This window comes from Schistocerca serialis, chromosome 4 (genome assembly GCF_023864345.2).
Source record: "Schistocerca serialis cubense isolate TAMUIC-IGC-003099 chromosome 4, iqSchSeri2.2, whole genome shotgun sequence".
In the NCBI taxonomy this organism is placed as follows: Eukaryota; Metazoa; Arthropoda; class Insecta; order Orthoptera; family Acrididae; genus Schistocerca; species Schistocerca serialis.
In genome coordinates, this window is record NC_064641.1 from 203,723,193 (window position 1) to 203,745,142 (window position 21,950).

The 21,950-nt window shown below is 43.8% G+C and overlaps 1 protein-coding gene across 1 annotated transcript in view; it reads right to left on the reverse strand.

The window, feature by feature from the left end:
* Window positions 1–1,786: 1,786 nt before the first annotated feature.
* Window positions 1,787–21,950, reverse strand: part of LOC126475151 (dipeptidase 1-like) — a 159,773-nt gene continuing 139,609 nt past the window's right edge. Inside the window, exon 6 of the mRNA XM_050102767.1 lies at window positions 1,787–2,050. Within this exon, the coding sequence (XP_049958724.1) occupies window positions 1,946–2,050 (105 nt within the window). The 3' untranslated portion in view covers window positions 1,787–1,945. The remainder of the gene's footprint in view (window positions 2,051–21,950) is intronic.

Consider the following 21,950-nt stretch of genomic DNA (forward strand, 5'->3'; position numbering starts at 1 on the left):
TCTTTTTTACAATATGGCGAAGTAAGATACTCCGAAAACTTCTGTGCTCCTTGCATCTTAATTCCCCTTAGTTTATCAGTATCACAATCTTTTGACAGGATTCCCTGCATATAATCATATTGTATTAATCGGGAACCGGTTTCGAGACGCCGGAAAAAGAGTATACTTAAGGTAAATCCAGCCAACACAAATTCGGCCAACACAACGCCAGCTTGTAATTTAAAAACGCTGGTTTGATACAATGATATGTTAATGGTGAAAAATAATTTATCTTTACGAACCAAGTTTGTTAGGTTTTACTGTTAAGAGAGATAATATGATGTCAAGAGGTATCGCCTTTGTACAATGTACTGATACATGAAAAACTGGTGCGAAAGTAAGCAGCATCAAAGAATGGAAGACCATCATTTGGGTGTTAACTTCGCTATGTCTAATTATAAGCAGAAGCAGAAAATATGTACTAACGTGAAGAAACAATGCGCAAATTCCATGTTATATAGCCATGCCACTACAATAATTGACATATATGACTGAGATAGGCGGGAAAGTGCCCTGAGCTGTTTTCCAAAGTAACCACTGCGACTGAATATACCTTAACAACACAGCCTATTTCAATAAGGACGTTACTTCTTTGCAGCAGAATGTACGTTTTTGTGACACCTCACAGAGCCGGTTCTGGTGTCTATTTTTCGAATCACATTTCAAACCGTTTACTGACAGAATTACCGACCTTATTCTGTTTGCATCGGAGCCAATTGTATCAGAATGACAGCTTTCACTGTCACTCTGTGTGCTTGCTTTGTGTTTTGCTCAGAATAATCGAGCATTGCGACAAACATGAAACAGTGTTCTCCTCGTGCAAAGTCGATTATGTCCAGCAGAACTATAGCCATCGAGAGAGAAGAGTGGTTTGTCCAGACAAGCTGACCAGGAATGCGTAACAAATTCATAGGTCGTTATCAATTATCACACGATATATGGAGGCCCAGTTTCAATAACGGTTCGACAAAGTCGGACTGATATTCACTGATATTCATTTTCGACTACTTGGCGCCAACTGAGAGTAAGCTTTTGCATAGTGCAGATGAATAATGGTGCAAAAACTAAAAATTATAGATACTCAATAAGTGTTTTGCAAGAGGTCTACTGAAAAAGTGTTAATCAGGTTGGATAAAGAAGAGGATGAAATACTACCATACATCACTGAAAACTTCTGGATTATCTGAACCATTGGTATCTAGGTAATTAGATATCTCAAACTAAAAACGTTGCACGGCTTTACCTGACACCATTTGAGTTTTATTTCCGTCGACTTATTGAGGATTTCCTTTTTAACTACGCCGATAGCATACGTTTACTGACCTCAAAGCTAAACTGTTCGCCGAAGTAAAACACATGATGTCCTGCGGCGATTATGGAATTCAAGGAATTTTAATAGGGAAATTTCGCGAATTAACACTGCCTATTGCCCTGAACCTTAGGAAACTGTAAGTAATTTTACTTTACTTTAAAATACGTCACTGTAAGTTATTTTACAAAGCATTAATGCAAGTACCGGCTCTGAGAGTTATCACAATACATTTAAATGCAGTGCCATAGCCGTCCTGAAGCAACATCGACAATCCACCAACTGCTCTTCTGCAGCAGCACTGTCTGCATCACAGCAGTGAAGAAAACCTGTAAAGCTTTCTCTTTTCTTGTAAGGCTTAAGTATCATAATCGTCTTCTTCCACAAATGTCGCTTGTGTCTCAGCTCGCTCTACAGTTACATCGGTGACTCTTGCGTTGGCCATCTTTTACACATCTCCTTTCATCAAGTTTTGTACTTATTGGAAGCTAGCAGAGTCCCACGCCGTAACCACAGCTCGACGAGAAGAAGAGCAGAGCGGAAGCCGTCGGATGGGCGTGTTCCTGCCGGCCGGGGAAGTATCGCAGTGCCCCGTGGTCAGGAGCCCACGTAAGTGCAGTTGCCGGCCGCGCCCTCCAGGTTGGCACTCGCGATGAAATCCTCTCCCGGCGTCACGGCTGCCAACCGCCATTTATCTCGTACCTGCAACAACATGGGCAATTTAAGCTCCTAGCTGTGCCCTCCTAGGTGGAAATGGGGATGACGTTCTCTTCAGGAGTCAGGTTCGCCAACTAAATTCCCTCATGTCTGTGCAAAAACATACTGTTACGTCTCGCATACTTTGCTCTGACAAGGAATCAGTTAGTGGATCGAAACAGCATATCCAGACACTCTGGGATGATGATGGCATTGAAACAGAGGATGACAGGCGTAAAGCTGAAATACTAAACACCTTTTTCCAAAGCTGTTTCACAGAGGAAGACCACACTGCAGTTACTTCTCTAAACCCTCGCACGAACGAAAAGATGGCTGACATCGAAATAAGTGTCCAAGGAATATAAAACTGAAATTAGTCAACAGACGAAAGTCAACTGGACCGGACGGGATACCAATTCGATTCTGCACAGAGTACGCGAAAGAACTTGCCCCCCTTCTAATAGCCGTGTACCGCAAGTCTCTAGAGCAGCGGAAGGTTCCAAATGATTGGAAAAGAGTACAGGTAGTTCCAGTTTTCAAGACGGGTCGTCTAGCAGATGCACAAAACTATAGGCCAATATCTCTGACATCGATCGGTTGTAAAATCTTGGAACATGTTTCTTGCTCGCGTATCATGTCATTTCTGGAAACCCAGAATCTACTCTGTAGGAATCAACATGGATTCCGGAAACAGCGATCGTGTGAGACCCTACTCGCTTTATTTGTTCATGAGACCCAGGAAATTTTACATACAGGCTCCCAGGTAGATGCCATTTTCGTGGACTTCCGCAAGGAGTTCGATACAGTTCCGCACTGTCGCCTGATAAACAAAGTAAGAGCCTACGGAATATCAGACCAGCTGTGTGGCTGGACTGAAGAGTTTTTAGCAAACAGAATGCAGCATGTTGATCTCAATGGAGAAACGTCTACAGACGTTTAAGTAACCTCTGGCGTAAAATTGCAGCGAAATGCAGGAAAATCTGCAACGGATAGGCACTTTGTGCAGGGAGTGGCAGCTGATCCTTAACATTGACAAATGCAATTTATTGCGAATACATGGAAAGAAGGATCCTTTATTGTATGATTATATGATAGCGGAACAAATACTGATAGCAGTTACTTCTGTAAAATATCTGGGAGTATGCGTACGGAACAATTTGAAGTGGAATGACCATATAAAATTAATTATTGGTAAGGCGGGTGCTAGGATGAGATTCATTGGGAGAGACATTAGGAAATGTAGTCCATCAACAAAGGAGGTGGCTTACAGAACGCTCGTTCGGCCTATACTTGAGTATTGCTCATCATCGTGGTATCCGTACCCGGTCGGGTTGACAGAGGAGATAGAGAATATCCAAAGAAGAGCACTGCGTTTCGTCACAGGATTATTTGATAAGCGTGATAGCGTTACGGAGATGTTTAGCAAACTCAAGTGGCAGACTCTGCAAGAAAGGCGCTCTGCATCACGGTGTAGCTTGCTGTCCAGGTTTCGAGAGGGTGCGTTTCAGGATGAGACATCGAATATATTGCTTCCCCCTGCTTATACCTCCCGAGGAGATCACGAATGTAATATTAGAGACATTCGAGCGCGCACGAGGCTTTCCGGCAGTCGTTCTTCCCGCGAACCATACGCGAGTGGAACTGGAAAGGGAGGTAATGACAGTGGCACGTAAAGTGACCTCCGCCACACACCGTAGGGTGGATTGCGGAGTATAAATGTAGATGTAGAATAAAATGCCTTGTAAACAGAAACAGTGTAATATACACTGATTTATTTTCCCACTTTCTAGAATATTTTCGATTAGATTTGTCGTGTTTAGGTTGTTACATTTTATAACACACACTTCTAACTCAACATTACATTTAAGAGTACAAAAGAATTTTGTACAGGCAAAAGTCAAAAGCAAAAATGAGCCCCTCTTATTGGACAGGTTTACGAATATCATACAACACAATAACGAGCAATAAAAACACACTACCAAACTTTTCAAAATAAGTTTCACTGGCAGTAAATAAAATTACGGCTTTACTCACACCAGTCGACCTTCTAAAACAATAACTTTTTAACGAACGTCCACCTGCTAGCGTAATACAGTCAATATAGAAATCTGAAGGACATAAAAAGGTGACTTTCACTGGCAAAGAGGGCATTCCTGGCCAAGAGAAGTCAGCTAGTATCAGAGGTCTTAATTCGAGGAAGAAATTTCTAAGAATGTACGTTAGGAGCACAGCACTGATTGGTAGTGAGACATGGACTTTGGAAAACCGGAACAGAAGAGAATCAAGGCATTTCAGTTGATGTGCTACATATGAGTGTTGAAAATTATGTGGACTGATAAGGTGTGGTTTGAGGAGGTTCTCTACAGTATTGGGGAGGAAAGGAACCTAATGAAAGCACTGACGCGAAGAACGGACAGGATGACTGGACATCTTTAAAGACATCTGGGAGTAGCTCCCTTGGTACCAGATAGAGTTGAAGGGGGTAAAAATTGTAGAGGAAGACACAGTTTGGGACACATCCAGCAAATAAATGAGGTTCGAAGTTGCAAGCGTTACTTTGAAATGGGGAGGTTGGCACAGGAGATACATTTGGAGCGGGCCGCATCAAACCATTAAAAAAAATACAGAGCCCATTGTGTGTGCATTGCGAATTAAACCGGGGACCTAGAAACGACGGAGTGGGTTCGTCCCGCCATAGCCATCAGTGGTTCACAACCCCACAACAAGCCACAGCAGTCATCCCACCCCACCTCCGCCCCACTGAACCAAGGGTTATTGTGCAGTTCTGTCCCCAGTGTACCCCATTCCTGGGAACGTCTCATTTCAGACGAGTGTAACCCCAATGTTTGAGTGATAGAGTAATTATGGTGAATGCGTACGTGGAAACAGTGTTTGTGCAGCAATTGCCGACATAGTGTAACTGAGGCGGTATAAGAGTAACCAGCCCACATTCGTCTAGGCAGATGGAAAACCGCCTTAAAAACCATCCACATGGTGGCCAGCACAATGAACCTCGCTGCTAATCGGCCAGGTGGATTCATGCTGGGGACCGGCACACCTTTCCGATCGGGAAGCAGAGCGTTAGACCGCGTGGCGGGCTCACTGAACCCTTTCCTGATTTCTTTTTGATTAGCTGTATCGTTTCGAGCAGTAAATACAAAGTCAATAATCACCCTCTTCATCAAACTGCTGAAGGTTGTAAGAGAAAGGAAGGAAAACTAGATTTGACGTTTGCTGAAACAGGAGTGCTTGCTGACGAACGCCTCGGAAGGATTTGTCTGTGAGAGGCGATTGAGAGCTAGGAAAAGATACAGGACGATATACATAAATTAATCTTCTTCTGAGCAGACTTCAGAAGGCCCAACGGTACACACCGACAGACGAGTCATCCTCAGCCAATAGGCGACACTGGATGCATATACACTCCTGGAAATGGAAAAAAGAACACATTGACACCGGTGTGTCAGACCCACCATACTTGCTCCGGACACTGCGAGAGGGCTGTACAAGCAATGATCACAAGCACGGCACAGCGGACACACCAGGAACCGCGGTGTTGGCCGTCGAATGGCGCTAGCTGCGCAGCATTTGTGCACCGCCGCCGTCAGTGTCAGCCAGTTTGCCGTGGCATACGGAGCTCCATCGCAGTCTTTAACACTGGTAGCATGCCGCGACAGCGTGGACGTGAACCGCATGTGCAGTTGACGGACTTTGAGCGAGGGCGTATAGTGGGCATGCGGGAGGCCGGGTGGACGTACCGCCGAATTGCTCAACACGTGGGGCGTGAGGTCTCCACAGTACATCGATGTTGTCGCCATTGGTCGGCGGAAGGTGCACGTGCCCGTCGACCTGGGACCGGACCGCAGCGACGCATGGATGCACGCCAAGACCGTAGGATCCTACGCAGTGCCGTAGGGGACCGCACCGCCACTTCCCAGCAAATTAGGGACACTGTTGCTCCTGGGGTATCGGCGAGGACCATTTGCAACCGTCTCCATGAAGCTGGGCTACGGTCCCGCACACCGTTAGGCCGTCTTCCGCTCACGCCCCAACATCGTGCAGCCCGCCTCCAGTGGTGTCGCGACAGGCGTGAATGGAGGGACGAATGGAGACGTGTCGTCTTCAGCGATGAGAGTCGCTTCTGCCTTGGTGCCAATGATGGTCGTATGCGTGTTTGGCGCCGTGCAGGTGAGCGCCACAATCAGGACTGCATACGACAGAGGCACACAGGGCCAACACCCGGCATCATGGTGTGGGGAGCGATCTCCTACACTGGCCGTACACCACTGGTGATCGTCGAGGGGACACTGAATAGTGCACGGTACATCCAAACCGTCATCGAACCCATCGTTCTACCATTCCTAGACCGGCAAGAGAACTTGCTGTTCCAACAGGACAATGCACGTCCGCATGTATCCCGTGCCACCCAACGTGCTCTAGAAAGTGTAAGTCAACTACCCTGGCCAGCAAGATCTCCGGATCTGTCCCCCATTGAGCATGTTTGGGACTGGATGAAGCGTCGTCTCACGCGGTCTGCACGTCCAGCACGAACGCTGGTCCAACTGAAGCGCCAGGTGGAAATGGCATGGCAAGCCGTTCCACAGGACTACATCCAGCATCTCTACGATCGTCTCCATGGGAGAATAGCAGCCGGCATTGCTGCGAAAGGTGGATATACACTGTACTAGTGCCGACATTGTGCATGCTCTGTTGCCTGTGTCTATGTGCCTGTGGTTCTGTCAGTGTGATCATGTGATGTATCTGACCCCAGGAATGTGTCAATAAAGTTTCCCCTTCCTGGGACAATGAATTCACGGTGTTCTTATTTCAATTTCCAGGAGTGTATGACGGGACACATGGTTAGCACACTGCTCTCCTGGCCTTTGTCAGGTTTCGTTACTGGAGCCACTCCTAAATCAAGTAGCTCCTCACTTGGCCTCACAGGGGCTGAGTGCACTACGTTTGCCAACATCACTCGGCTGCAAGGACGGTCACCCATCCAAGTACTAGCCAAGCACGAAAGCGCTTTATTTCGGTGACCTGACGGGAACCGATTTTAACCACTGTAGCACGACTGTTGCCTACAAGACGTAATGGCAAGCGGAAATTATGAGGCCTGAAGAGGATGGCAGAAGACAGGGTAGAATGTAGAGTCACCATGTGGAAATCTGCACTTGGGCAGAACACTAATGATGTTGTTGTTGTTGTGGTCTTCAGTCTTGAGACTGGTTTGACGCAGCTCTCCATGCTACTCTATCCTGTGCAAGCTTCTTCATCTCCCAGTACCTACTGCAACCTACATCCTTCTGAATCTGCTTAGTGTATTCATCTCTTGGTCTCCCTCTACGATTTTTACCCTCCACGCTGCCCCCCAATACTAAATTGGTGATCCTTTGATGCCTCAGAACATGTCCTACCAACCGATCCCTTCTTCTAGTCAAGTTGTGCCACAAACTTCTCTTCTCCCGAATCCTGTTCAATACTTCCTCATTAGTCACGTGATCTACCCATCTAATCTTCAGCATTCTTCTGTAGCACTACATTTCGAAAGCTTCTATTCTCTTCTTGTCCAAACTATTTATCGTCCATGTTTCACCTCCATACATGGCTACACTCCATACAAATACTTTCAGAAACGACTTCCTGACACATAAATCTATACTCGATGTTAACAAATTTCTCTTCTTCAGAAACGCTTTCCTTGCCATTGCCAGTCTACATTTTAAATCCTCTCTACTTCGGCCATCATCAGTTATTTTGCTCCCCAAATAGCAAATCTCCTTTACTACTTTAACTGTCTCATTTCCTAATCCAATTCCGTCAGCATCACCCGACTTAATTCAACTACATTCCATTATCCTTGTTTTGCTTTTGTTGATGTTCATCTTATATCCTCCTTTCAAGACACTGTCCATTCCATTCAACTGCTCTTCCAAGTCCTTTGCTGTCTCTGACAGAATTACAATGTCATCGGCGAACCTCAAAGTTTTTATTTCTTTTCCATGAATTTTAATACCTACTCCGAATATTTCTTTTGTTTCCTTTACTGCTTGCTCAATATACAGATTGAACAACATCGGGGAGAGGCTACAACCCTGTCTTACTTCCTTCCCTACCACTGCTTCACTTTCATGTACCTCGACTCTTATAACTGCCATCTGGTTTCTGTACAAATTGTAAATAGCCTTTCGCTCCCTGTATTTTACCCCTGACACCTTTAGAATTTGAAAGAGATTATTCCAGTCAACATTGTCAAATGCTTTCTCTAAGTCTACAAATGTTAGAAACGTAGGTTTGCCTTTCCTTAATCTTTCTTCTAAGATAAGTCGTAAGGTCAGTATTGCCTCACGTGTTCCAGTGTTTCTACGGAATCCAAACTGATCTTCCCCGAGGTTGGTTTCTACTAGTTTTTCCATTCGTCTGTAAAGAATTCGTGTTAGTATTTTGCAGCTGTGACTTATTAAACTGATAGTTCGGTAATTTTCACATCTGTCAACACCTGCTTTCTTTGGGATTGGAATTATTATATTCTTCTTGAAGTCTGAGGGTATTTCGCTTGTTTCATACATCTTGCTCACCAGATGGTAGAGATTTGTCAGGACTGGCCCACCCAAGGCCGTCAGTATCTCCAATGGAATGTTGTCTACTCCGGGGGCCTTGTTTCGACTCAGGTCTTTCAGTGCTCTGTCAAACTCTTCACGCAGTATCATAACTCCCGTTTCATCTTCATCTACATCCTCTTCCATTTCCATAATACTGTCCTCAAGTACATCGCCCTTGTATAGACCCTCTATATACTCCTTCCACCTTTCTGCTTTCTCTTCTTTGCTTAGAACTGGGTTTCCATCTGAGCTCTTGATATTCATACAAGTCGTTCTCTTCTCTCCAAAGGTCTCTTTAATTTTCCTGTAGGCAGTATCTATCTTATCCCTAGTGAGGTAGGCTTCTACATCCTTACATTTGTCCTCTACCCATCCCTGCTTAGCCATTTTGCACTTCCTGTCGATCTCATTTTTGAGACGTTTGTATTCCTTTTTTCCTGCTTCATTTACTGAATTTTTGTATTTTCTCCTTTCATCAATTAAATTCAATATTTCTTCTGTTACCCAAGGATTTCTACTAGCCCTCGTCTTTTTACCTACTTGATCCTCTGCTGCCTTCGCTACTTCATCCCTCAAAGCTACCCATTCTTCTTCTACTGTATTTCTTTCCCCCATTCCTGTCAATTGTTCCCTTATGCTCTCCCTGAAACTCTGTACAACCTCTGGTTCTTTCAGTTTATCCAGGTCCCATCTCCTTAAATTCCCACCTTTTTGCAGTTTCTTCAGTTTCAATCTACAGGTCATAACCAATAGATTGTGGTCAGCGTCCACATCAGTCCCTGGAAATGTCTTACAATTTAAAACATGGTTCCTAAATCTCTGTCTTACCAATATATAATCTATCTTATACCTTTTAGTATCTCCAGGGTCCTTCCATGTATACAACCTTCTTTCATGATTCTTAAACCAAGTGTTAGCTATGATTATGTTGTGCTCTGTGCAAAATTCTACCAGGCGGCTTCCTCTTTCATTTCTTAGCCCCAATCCATATTCACCCAGGCGGCTTCCTCTTTCATTTCTTAGCCCCAATCCATATTCACCTACTCTGTTTCCTTCTCTCCCTTTTCCTACACTCGAATTCCAGTCACCCATGACAATTAAATTTTCGTCTCCCTTCACAATCTGAATGATTTCTTTTATTTCATCATACATTTCTTCAATTTCTTCGTCATCTGCAGAGCTAGTTGGCATATAAACTTGTACTACTGTAGTAGGTGTGGGCTTCGTATCTATCTTGGCCACAATAATGCGTTCACTATGCTGTTTGTAGTAGCTTACCCGCATTCCTATTTTCCTATTCATTATTAAACCTACTCCTGCATTACCCCTATTTGATTTTGTGTTTATAACCCTGTAGTCACCTGACCAGAAGTCTTGTTCCTCCTGCCACCGAACTTCACTAATTCCCACTATACCTAACTTCAACCTATCCATTTTCCTTTTTAAATTTTCTAACCTACCTGCCTGATTAAGGGATCTGTCATTCCACGCTCCGATCCGTAGAACGCCAGTTTTCTTTCTCCTGATAACGACATCCTCTTGAGTAGTCCCCGCCCAGAGATCCGAATGGGAGACTATTTTACCTCCGGAATATTTTACCCAAGAGGACGCCATCATCATTTAATCATACATTAAAGCTGTATGCCCTCGGGAAAAATTACGGCTGTAGTTTCTCCTTGCTTTCAGCCTTTCGCAGTACCAGCACAGCAAGGCCGTTTTGGTTATTGTTACAAGGCCAGATCAGTCAATCATCCAGACTGTTGCCCTTGCAACTACTGAAAAGGCTGCTGCCCTGTTCAGGAACCACACGTTTGTCTGGCCTCTCAACAGATACCCCTCCGTTGTGGTTGCACCTACGGTACGGCTATCTGTATCGCTGAGGCACGCAAGCTTCCCCACCAACGACAAGGTCCATGGTTCATGGGGGGGACACTAATGATATCAGATGTATATTTTCAGAAAAGTTATTGTGTTTTAACAAATTAATTCGTTTAAGGAAGACTGTCTTTTATTCAGTGCCAACAAGAGATATTTTGGTATCCACGCTCTACCTTGTTCTTGCTTTTAGGAATTTCTCGCCCATTTTAGTCCTTGCCCTCAGACAATTAATTCTTCCAGCTTGAGATTCATTAGATTCAAATAGCATTTTAGAAATTTCTCTCTTTTATTCTCCTGTGCCTTCATTTTTTAGATTGCGTTTTCTTTTTCTCTTGTCTTAAAGTTTCCTCTACTAGGTTATCAGTTATGATAGTTAGGATAGCAATGGTAAATAGTGTGTAAACCTGCCCCAACTGAACTGAGTAAACGTCCCCAGTAGCAATGCTTGAATGATTTTTTTAAACTACAGTAGTAACTTTCAGGCATTCAAATCATGCAAATGTATACTGAAAATAAGAATAATATGCTGCAAACGAAAACGTATTTATCTGTTCTCAGTTCTAACAAGTATGGTGACTAACAGCTTTGATATTTGAGTAACACAGTTTACTCAGTGTGCACAAAAACACCAATTTACGGTTCCATGCCGCTATTCTTTTTGATTCGCTACAACAATGAACTAATAACAAATGGTAATCGCATATCAAAAGACCCATTCTCTCTCTGCATCAGTTCAGCAACTAGATATGAAAATGATACTGTGATTGTGTCATTTATGTATTAATGTAATATATTTGGGAGAACTTATCTGTGTCGGCATATAACATTGTTATTAACGCTGACATTACCATCAAAGGAAAATAAATAATTCATGATTATCAGTAATTAAAAACAAAGCCATGATAGTGATCTTAGCGGACCTCATTGCAGTGTATGTAATGCAGTGTAATTCTGGCAGGTGGGTTCAGTTATTCCATCGATATGGAGCCATTAACTTTCTTTAGTGACACTGAATCTGTATTTTCAACTTGGACAATTCTTCCAAAGATTAAGTACATCTTAGATTACGAAAAAGTCAGATGTATTGCCGAACGTTGGCACCAGATGTTGTGGTCTTCAGTCCAAAGATGGTTTGATGCAGCTCTCCATGTTACTCTATCCTGTGCAAGCTTCTTCATCTCCAAGTACCTACTGCAGACTACATCTTTCTGAATCTGCTTAGTGTATTCATCTCTTGGTCTCCCTCTATGATTTTTTTCCCTCCACGTTGGCCCTCAATACTGAATTGGTGTTCCCTCGATGCCTCAGAACATTTCCTACCAACCGATCCCTTCTTCTAGTCAAGTTGCGGCACAAATTCCTCATTTCCCCAATTCTATTCAGTACCTCTTCATTACTTAAGTGATCTACCCATCTAATCTTCAGCATTCGCCTGTAGCACCACAAATCGAAAGCTGCTGTTCTCTTCTTGTCTAAACTATTTATCGTCCATGTTTCACTTCCATACATGGCTACACTCCACACAAATACTTTCAGAAAAGACTTCCTGGCACTTAAATCTATACTACATGTTAACAATAATCTCTTCTTCAGAAACGCTTTCCTTGCCATTGCCAGTCTACATTTTATATCCTCTCTACTTCGACCATCATCAGTTATTTTGCTCCCCAAATAGCAAATCTCAAATACTACTTTAAGTGTCTCATTTCGTAACCTAATTCCCTCAGCATCACCTGATTTAATTCTACTATATTCCATTATCCTCGTTTTGCTTTTGTCGATGTTCATCTTATATCCTCCTCTCAAGACACTATCCATTCCGTTCAATTGCTCTTCCAGGTCCTTTGCTGTCTCTGACAGAATTACAGTGTCATCGACAAACCTCAAAGTTTTTTTATTTCTTCTACATGGATTTTAATTCCTACTCCAAATTTTTCTTTTGTTTCCTTTACTGCTTGGTCAATAAATAGATTGAATGACATCGGGCCGGCCGAAGTGGCCGTGCGGTTAAAGGCGCTGCAGTCTGGAACCGCAAGACCGCTACGGTCGCAGGTTCGAATCCTGTCTCGGGCATGGATGTTTGTGATGTCCTTAGATTAGTTAGGTTTAACTAGTTCTAAGTTCTAGGGAACTAATGACCTCAGAAGTTGAGTCCCATAGTGCTCAGAGCCATTTTGAATGGCGTCGGGAATAGGCTACAACCCCGTCTCACTCCCTTCTCAACCACAGCTTCCTTTTCATGTCCCTCTACTCTTATAAACGCCGTCTGTTTTCTGTACAAATTGTAAATAGCCTTTCGCTCCCTGTATTTTACCCCATGTTAAAGACAGTATTCCAGCCAATATTGTCGAAAGCTTTCTCTAAGTCTACAAATGTTAGAAACGTAGGTTTGCCTTTCCTTAATCTAACTTCTAAGATAAGTCGTATGGTCGGTATTACCTCACGTAGTCTATCATTTCTACGGAATCCAAAATGATCATTCCCGAGGGTGGCTTCTACCAGTTTTTCCATAATTCTGTAAAGAATTCGTGTCAGTATTTTGAAACTGGTATTTATTAAACTGATAGTTCGGTGCCGGCCGAGTGGCCGTGCGGTTCTGGGCACTTCAGTCTGGAGCCGAGCGACCGCTACGGTCGCAGGTTCGAACCCTGCCTCGCGCATGGATGTGTGTGATGTCCTTCGGTTAGTTAGATTTAATTAGTTCTAAGTTCTAGGCGACTGATGACCTCAGAAGTTAAGTCGCATAGTGCTCAGAGCCATTTGATAGTTCGGTAATTTTATCACCTGGCAGCACCTGCTTTCTTTGGAAGTATTATATTCTTCTTGAAGTCTGAGGGTATTTCGCGTGTCATACATCTTGGTCACCAGATGGTAGAGTGATATATAAATGTGATACTCTGATTGGTAATTTCGTTGCGCCCTATAAGAGGGCTTCAACTGAAGCACCGTTGATTATGATCTGTAAACGAAAATTTCAAAGGATTCAACCTATTACTCATTGAAGATACACTGTCTGAACAACACCCCTTAGTAATGCGCAACTGACCACTTGATGTCTCGAGAGCGCATTTGCCAGCATAAAAGGAGGCGTAAAGTATTTTGTTGTTACTAGAGAATCAGTTAACTGCCGAATGTGTCGGTCAAGAAAGCCCAAGTAGTAACTGAATGTCACCCGAGAAACAGATCCATCGACCTTTCTAGAGCGACTTAAGTTGACTGTTGGTGATGGGATTGTGAGGTGGACACGTGAAGGAACAACCACAGCTGAAGCAAGATCATGCAGAACTCGTGTACTGACGAAAAGGAACGTCCAGCAATGCGGAGGCTGGTTCTACAAAATCAAGTGAAGCCAAAGTAAGGTATATCACTCGCGGGTTCCAAACTGCCACCAACAGTCCAGCTACCACAATGATGTTGCGCGGAGTTACGTCGTGCAGTTCATAAGCCACGCATTTCTGTGTATGGTGCTAAGTGATGCTTGAGGTGGGGTAAAGAGCGATGTCACTGGGTGGATGGAAACGAGTCATTTCGAGTGATGACTCACGCTGGCAAAATCCGATGGAAGCGTTTAGGTTTGGCAATGAATGCAGAACACTACTTATGATTAATGACAAAAGTCAAATATGGAAGAGTTGGTGTGACGTTAAGGGTGTAGTTTTCGTGGGTAGTGTGTGGACCCTATTTGCACTTAGGAAAACACTAAATAAAAAAAAACTAGAAAAAACATGAACACATTTCACGGCACTGTGTACTGCCTACAGCAGAGGAAACTTTCGGAGAGGATGATTGTATCAGCATGATAATGCACCCTGTAATAAAACAGCATCTGTGAGACAGCGGTATATTAATAATAACATACTTAAAATGGACTGACCTGCCAAGGGTCCCGATCTGAACAAAACTGAACAACTTCGGGATCACTTAGACAACAACCTCACTCCATACCCAAGCATACTACATTACCACCTCCTCTGGTTTCGGCTTTTCAAAAGGAATGGGCAGCTATTCCTCCAGAAATATTCAGACAAGTCATTAAAGGTGACCGCATCCGAATTGAAGAAGCTGTAAAGGCCGGGGTCGAGTACACACCTTGTCAAGTGACGGGTGACTAGAGCCTTTCGATGAAGTGGCGTATGTTGAAATCTTTGTTACGAGAAAAATGTAAATACGATAATTGCAAATTTGCCCTTACTCTGGTTTTGGTTTCATCTTTAGACGAGCAACTGAAAAGTGTTACGTATGTTGACGGCAAAAATGACTCGCTAATATTAAAATATTAATGCATTCTATATGTCACTAAGAGTAAAGTTTTCTTTGACAATTACACACATTAAAAGTAGTATTACGTCACCTCGTTCCGGAACCTGTACAATAAATTGGAATAGAGATCAACATCAACATCATTTCCGCCCTTTTAATTGCTCATGAAAACCACACATTGCATGTCGAACTAACATACAGCGAGACCTTCAGAGGTGGAGGTCCAGATTTCTGCACACACCGGTACCTGTAATACCTAGTAGCACGTCCTCACGCGTTGACGTATGCCTGTATTCGTCATGGCATACTATCCACAAGTTCATCAAGGCACTGTTCGTCCAGATTATCCCATTCCTCAACGGCGATTCAGCGTAGATCCCTCAGGGTGGTTGGTAGGTCACGGTGTCCATTAAAAGCCGTTTTCAATCTGTCGCAGGCATTGTCGATAGGGTTCATGTCTGGAGCACGTGCTGACCACTCTAGTCAAGCGATGTCGTTATCCTGAAGAAAATCAATTCACAAGATGAGCACGATGGGGGCGCGAATTGTCGTCCATGAAGGTGAGTGCCTCGCCTCGCCAATATGCTGCCGATATCGTTGCACTATCGGTCGGAGAATGGCATTCACGTATCGTACAACCGTTACGGCCCCTTCCATCACCAGCAGCGGCGTACGTCGGCCCCACGTAATGCCATCCATCCCAAAACAGCATGAAACCTCCACCTTGCTGCATTCGCTGGACAGTATGTCTAAGGCGTTAAGCCTGTACGGGTTGCCTCCAATCACGTCTCCGACGATTGTCTGGTTGAAGGCATATGCGACATACATCAGGGAAGAGAACGTGATGCCAATCATGAGCTGTCGATTCGGCATGTTGTCGGGCCCATCTGTCCCGCGCTGCATGGTGTCGTAGTTGCAAAGATGGACCTCGCCATGGACGTCGGGCGTGAAGTTGCGCATCATGTAGCCTACTGCGCACAGTTTGAGTCGTAACACGACGTCCTGTTGCTGCACGAAAACCATTATTCAACACGGTGTGGCGTTGCTGTTAGGTTTCCTCCGAGCCATAATCCGTAGGTAGCGGTCATCCACTGCAGTAGCAGCCATTGGGGGGGCCTGGGCGAGGCATGTCATCGACAGTTCTTGTCTCTCTGTATCTCCTCCATGTCCGAACAACATGGCTTTGGTTCACTCCGAGACGCCTGGACACTTCCCTTGTTGAGAGCCCTTCCTGGCACTAATTAACAACGCGGACGCGATCGAACCGCGGTATTGACCGTGTAGGCATCGTTGAACTACAGACAACACGAAACGTATACCACCTTCCTGGTAGAATGTCTGGAACTGATCGGCTGTCGGACCGCCTCCGTCTAATAGGCGCTGCTCATTCAAGATTGTCTACATCTTTGAGCGAGCTTAGTGACATCTCTGAACAGTCAAAGGGACTGTGTCTGTGCCACAGTAAACGCCTATTTTCCGGAGTTCTTGGAACCGGGGTGATGCAAAATTTTTTGATGTTTGTAAATGAGGATAATATAACTTAATATTCATTCTTTTGAATTATTGATGAATGTGTAGTGACACATTTGTATTTATTTTGGTACACTATGCATGCGAACTGTTATTCTATGCGCTCTTCTTCAGGAAGCATTGATGAGTCCTCTTTCACCGAGGTATGTGAAATCTGATGCTCTCTACTAAGTATTAACTACGAATTAAATAATGTTAATTATGAATTTGAGATTTTTGTAAGCACAGATTGACATAGACGTGTTTGACTGTGGGGACTATTTCACAAGATGGATCGTATTGCACCGCCAAGGTCGAAAGCACGCAGCAAAGCTGCAGTGGCTATAGGTGGGTTCTTAGTGAACAAAGTACAATATTCAGCTTACGTACCACAGAATTATCAACACGAGCTCCAGGCCAGTAGGCCTTTTATGTAACGATTCTTATGAAAAGTTAGGAAAACTTACTGACTAACAATGCCGAAAACATACACATCATATTTGTAACTGGATTAATGCAAGGGGCAGTAAAATGAAAAGAAAGCAGACGGAAGAAAACAAGTCAACTGTTAATTATTTTAAAAGTATTAGCGATTGCTGTTAATTCATCCATCCCACTGTAAGAGAAGACGATCAATACCCTCTTGGAAAGCTGTTGGCACCCGTTTGTCAGAAGCAAATCCATGGTCACTAATGTCTTCCTTCGGGGCTCCAAAGATACGAAAGTCAAATGGGGAGGGATGGGGATTGTATGAATGATGTGTAAGGGGTTTCCAGGTCTCTTTTACACTGTACTCAAAACAACGTTAGCAACATTTGGGTGGCGTTACATATCTTAAATACAGTCCCGACCTCTCCGCATGACATTTCCTAATTTTTGCATTCTTGGTGGCCGTTGATTTGCTTTGCACGAAGAGGAGTGCCTGTGGGTATAATCATGCTTCCGTAGGCTATAAATAATATATTTCCATGAAAAAACTGACCGTAGTGCCTGCAGTGGGATAAATATATCAAGAGTTACGGTGATTACTCCTGAAGTAATACACACCTAACTTTCCCATTTGTTTCGTTTTTATTTGACTGCTCCTCCTGAGTTATGGCGTATGAAGCAAAAATGGTGGGGGAAGACACGTTAGAATAAATAGAACAAGTAATTATGTACGTAATTACCATTTGGCTTTTAAGTAATAATAGAAAGTAGATTTAATATAAGTAGAATAAAGCATTGTCTGTCTCTGGAGTCTGCAGTTGCTAGCAGGGAGTCTTATAGTCTACCGCACTATGAACTTGTGGGGTGGTCTGCCAAATGTCTGATGGTTTGATCTTCTCTGGATTCAGGTAGAGGGAATGATAGCTCAGCACACTGGTATAAAATCTGCCGTGTTGGATTTAAATTGGATTTAAATTCACTGACCACATTTTTCATCGCAGGTAAAATCCTGGTGATTTTTGTGTGAAACAAGATACTTAAGATGTTCCACATTCTGAAAGAAATAGAAGTAAACTATGGGGGAAGGCGGCTATTGTACAATATGTACAAGGACGAAAAGGAAACAATAATAATGGAAGATCAAGTACGAATCCCTCGGATTAAAAAAGATGTAAGAGAGGGATGTAGTCTTTCGCCCCTACTATACGACGAAGAAGCAATGACGGAGGTATGGAATGAGCTATGCAATTAGTGCAGAATGGGGACTGAAAGTAAATTGAAGAAAAACGAAAGTCAAGAGACGTAGCTGTTATGAGAACGGCAAGAGACTTAATACCAGATCTTGGCATCTCACGGTAGACGAAGCTGAGGAATTCTGCTACCTTTGGAACAAAATAACACATGCCAAATGAAGCAGGGTGCATACAAAAAACAGATTAGCACAGGAAAAGAGGGCATTCCTAGCTGTTAATCTCAAACATAGGCTTTTTTCTAAGAAAGAAATTTCTGGTAATGTACGTCTGGAACACCAAATTGTGCGATAATTATTTATGGGCTGAGGAAAAACTGCATGAGAGAAGAAACGAAGCGTTTGAGACGTGGTGCTGTAGAAAGATAAGATAAGAAATGAGGTGGTACTCCCCCGAATCGGTAAAGTGGGGAGCATGTAGAAAACTCTTGACAAAATAAGGGGGCTAGGTGGGAGGGCAATGGTTGAGACAGCAGGCAACAATTTACATGGCACTAGAGGAAGCACTATGTGGAAAGAATTAAAGTGAAGACAAAGAGTGCAGATGCCACTGAGATAAAGAGCACAAGAGAGGGATTCATGCATTATCACAACCAGTCAGAAAACTGGTCAGATGAAAAAGCGTATGATATTTGCAGTTGAGCCCTTTCTTGAATTCATGACTTGAAAAGGTAGAACTCATTGTCTACAGCGAACCTTATTGTTTTTATTGATGGTTGTCTAGAACGGAGTCTAATGGTTAGCATCACTGGTATCTTAATGAATTGGGAGATTTCGTTATCTACGATCTTTTCTTACTCGTTTCTGAGTAGCAGTTAAGGAGGTGGATCGTGGTGTAATAATAGTAGCTACTTCATTTGATAACACCAGCAATTCCTGTTTCTTGGAAGCATCCACTACACTGTGGCTGACCAATCTCCACCGCAATATTCTCTCTACCAATGGTGCTAGTCCCATAGGGTAAGCCAGAATACTTTGAGAAGTTTAGGAAATAGGAGAAGAGCGGCTGGTTGAAGCGAAGCTGTGAGGCCGGGGCGTGTCTCGTGCTTGGATAGCTCGGTCCGTAGAGGCAAAAAACGCAGGTTGCTAGGAAGTTTTATTCTCATGGCATTACTTAGGTGCACGTGTATTTTTTGTGTATGTGGGCTACTGAACAAAACTGCATCACAATATTCTGCGTTTGCGAAGACAGAGACGTGGTGTAAAAACGCTGTGTGGATACTGATGCTTCCAGAGTTGTACTAAGTGGCTTTTGGCAGAAGCTGTTTCTTGTTTTCAGTTTTTCGGCTGTTCTTGTCAAGTATTTTCTGAAAGATAACGTTCTGTCAATGGTTAGGCCCAGGCACTTAGGTTCCCAAACTACATTCTGAATTTTTTCTCCGGCTGCTTTTCTATTTGCCGGCAGGAGTGGCCGAGCGGTTCTAGGCGCTACAGTCTGGAACCGCGCGACCGCTACGGTCGCAGGTTCGAATCCTGCCTCGGGCATGGATGAGTGTGATGTCCTGAGGTTAGTTAGGTTTAAGTAGTTCTAAGCTCTAGGGGACTGAAGGCCTCAGAAATTAAGTCCCATTGTGCTCAGAGCCATTTTTTTGCTTTGCTATTTGGGGAAATGCAGGAAACTTCCATTCCAGTGGCGCAAGGTTGGAGTCTCCATTTGCGAAAGCACTTTCTCACAACGTCTAGGCCCACCTTTAGGATTTCTTCTGACAGTTCAATTACTGAGTTAGACCATTTTGCAAGTATCCAGTCGTTGGCGAAGCCAAACTTCTTTGATTTAGTTTATGGAGTCTCAGCAATGTACAAGCCGAAAAAGTTTGAAACAAAAACTGACCAAAGTGGTAGCCTGTTCTTTAATTTCCCCAGGGAACTCATTTAGGATGCGATGACATTTCTCACAATCAGTATTTCAGCAATCTTTCTATCAGCCGAACAATTCCTTTGCAAGGAGTTGAACGGAGAAGCTTGTGTATCATTCTTTCCTTAAACACTGTATCTTAGGTCAACAACAGCAGCTGCGGCGTTTTTTTTTTTTTTTTTTTTTTTTTTTTTTTTTTTTTTTTTTTTTTTTTTTTTTTTTTACTTCCGGAATTGCTTCAAGTAATGTAGCTATTCTCGTATCCAGCAGCAGATCACACAGATAGCAGGGTTGGCCTTTTGGTGAGCAAGGTTAGCGATTACTTTTGAGTTAATGTTCTTTGTGGTAGAAGGGGCGATCAAAAAGGTTTCGTTTGACTGCGTTGCCACAGTGTGCAAGCAACGAAGCGCGACTCCGATGCTGGTATATAATCACAGAAATTTTTTTCCTTCAACGTGCGTGCCGTAAATGTAGAATCGTGAATTGTGATGACGTTATTACCAAATGCGTCCAAACTGGACCAACGTTCTATTATTCTTTTCTTGGTTGCCAAAGGACAAACACTGGTAGACATCCGTAGCGGAGTTAAGAAAGTGTATGGGGCAACATTTGTGTCGAAAAGCTTCTGCGACAGAGTATGCTGCTGTTGCTTGATAACACAAGTCCTCATAACGAAAATTTTGTAACACCGTAGTTACGCAAAATTCAAGTGGAAGACACAAGAACACCCCCTTGTGATCACCACACCTTTGGTCCCTTAAAAAAGGCATTCAGGAGTCGACGATTCCTGTCTGACGAGAATGTGCAGCAGACAGTTTCAGACTTCTTCACTCAGCAAGACACGGTGTTTTACCAAATAGGTACCTTCGGCCTATTGCTTTGGTGGCATGATTACCTCAATTCTCACGGGGGTCTTGCTTGGTTGGCATACCGACTCTGGACTGCACGGCGTTCAAACGGAAACTTTTTTATCGCCACTTACATATTGCCGGTTTGCATAATCTCACTGTCATCTCTAGGTATACAAGGTGCCCCAGAAACCACCGGAAACCCTTAGTATGTTGTGCGGCAAGGCACACAGATCTGTTTTCCAGAAGGAACCTGTATCCAGAAATGCGCGGCTTGGGCGCTGAAGAGCGGCGAAGTATGAGACGCATGTGCGCTGCACATTAAGTCAATAAACCCAACAGAGTAGCACATCGGGCTGTCTGCATTACAAACGGACTTCGTACTGCGTACTTTCTACGTAATGCAGGACCGACACCAGCGTGCTAAGTCTCATGCACATGAGCCAATAATTGTGGTTGTCTTTGGACTCTCCGCGGACTCGAACAGTTTTAGTAGTCCTGCGCTGAAATTGCAGGTGTGCCACGTACTACTCTTCATACTGTGTCTACGAATATAGTATACAGGTGTCATATCTGGTGACCGTGCTGCCCGTGGACCTAATCCATTCACACCGATCCAGCGTCTAAGACGCGCGATACTGAGGTGAATCCGCATCTCGACATCAAAGTGTGCTGGAGACATCATGTTTCAGCCGCATGTCCGTCCAAACATTTAGGGTAGGCACACCATGTCTAATACATGTGAGGTCTGTCAGTCCAGCGATATGGCCACAAATTATCCTGGGACAGACGTTGCGTTGGTGATTTTGAATCACCTGCGCATGTAGATTTTCGACCGCCCAAATATGTGCCATGTGCGGCTTTAGTATACCGTGGCTAATAAAAGTGCTTTCATCTGTAAATAGCACCAAGCTGGCGAATTGTGGCTGCAGTATACATTGCGGTAATTAGCAATGTGCTTGCTGTACCGGTCCTGAGTATCCTCCTCACGTAACGCCTGGACTTTCCGCAGATGGTGTAGATGGAGCTGGTGTTTATGGACATCACGCCACACAGCACTTTCACCCATCTGGAGCACCCGTGACACCTGCCGAATGCTGGTGGCTGGGTGCACTACGATCATTGTCAGCACGTCCTCCTCCACTTGTAATGATCGAGACGAGCGTGGGTGATCCGCGTCGTGTTTCCGTCGGCTCCTACCAGAGAGCAAATAGTAGACAGGGGATAGAATTCGCAAGTACCAACCACAACGTCTTACCACTTTACTGTACAATGG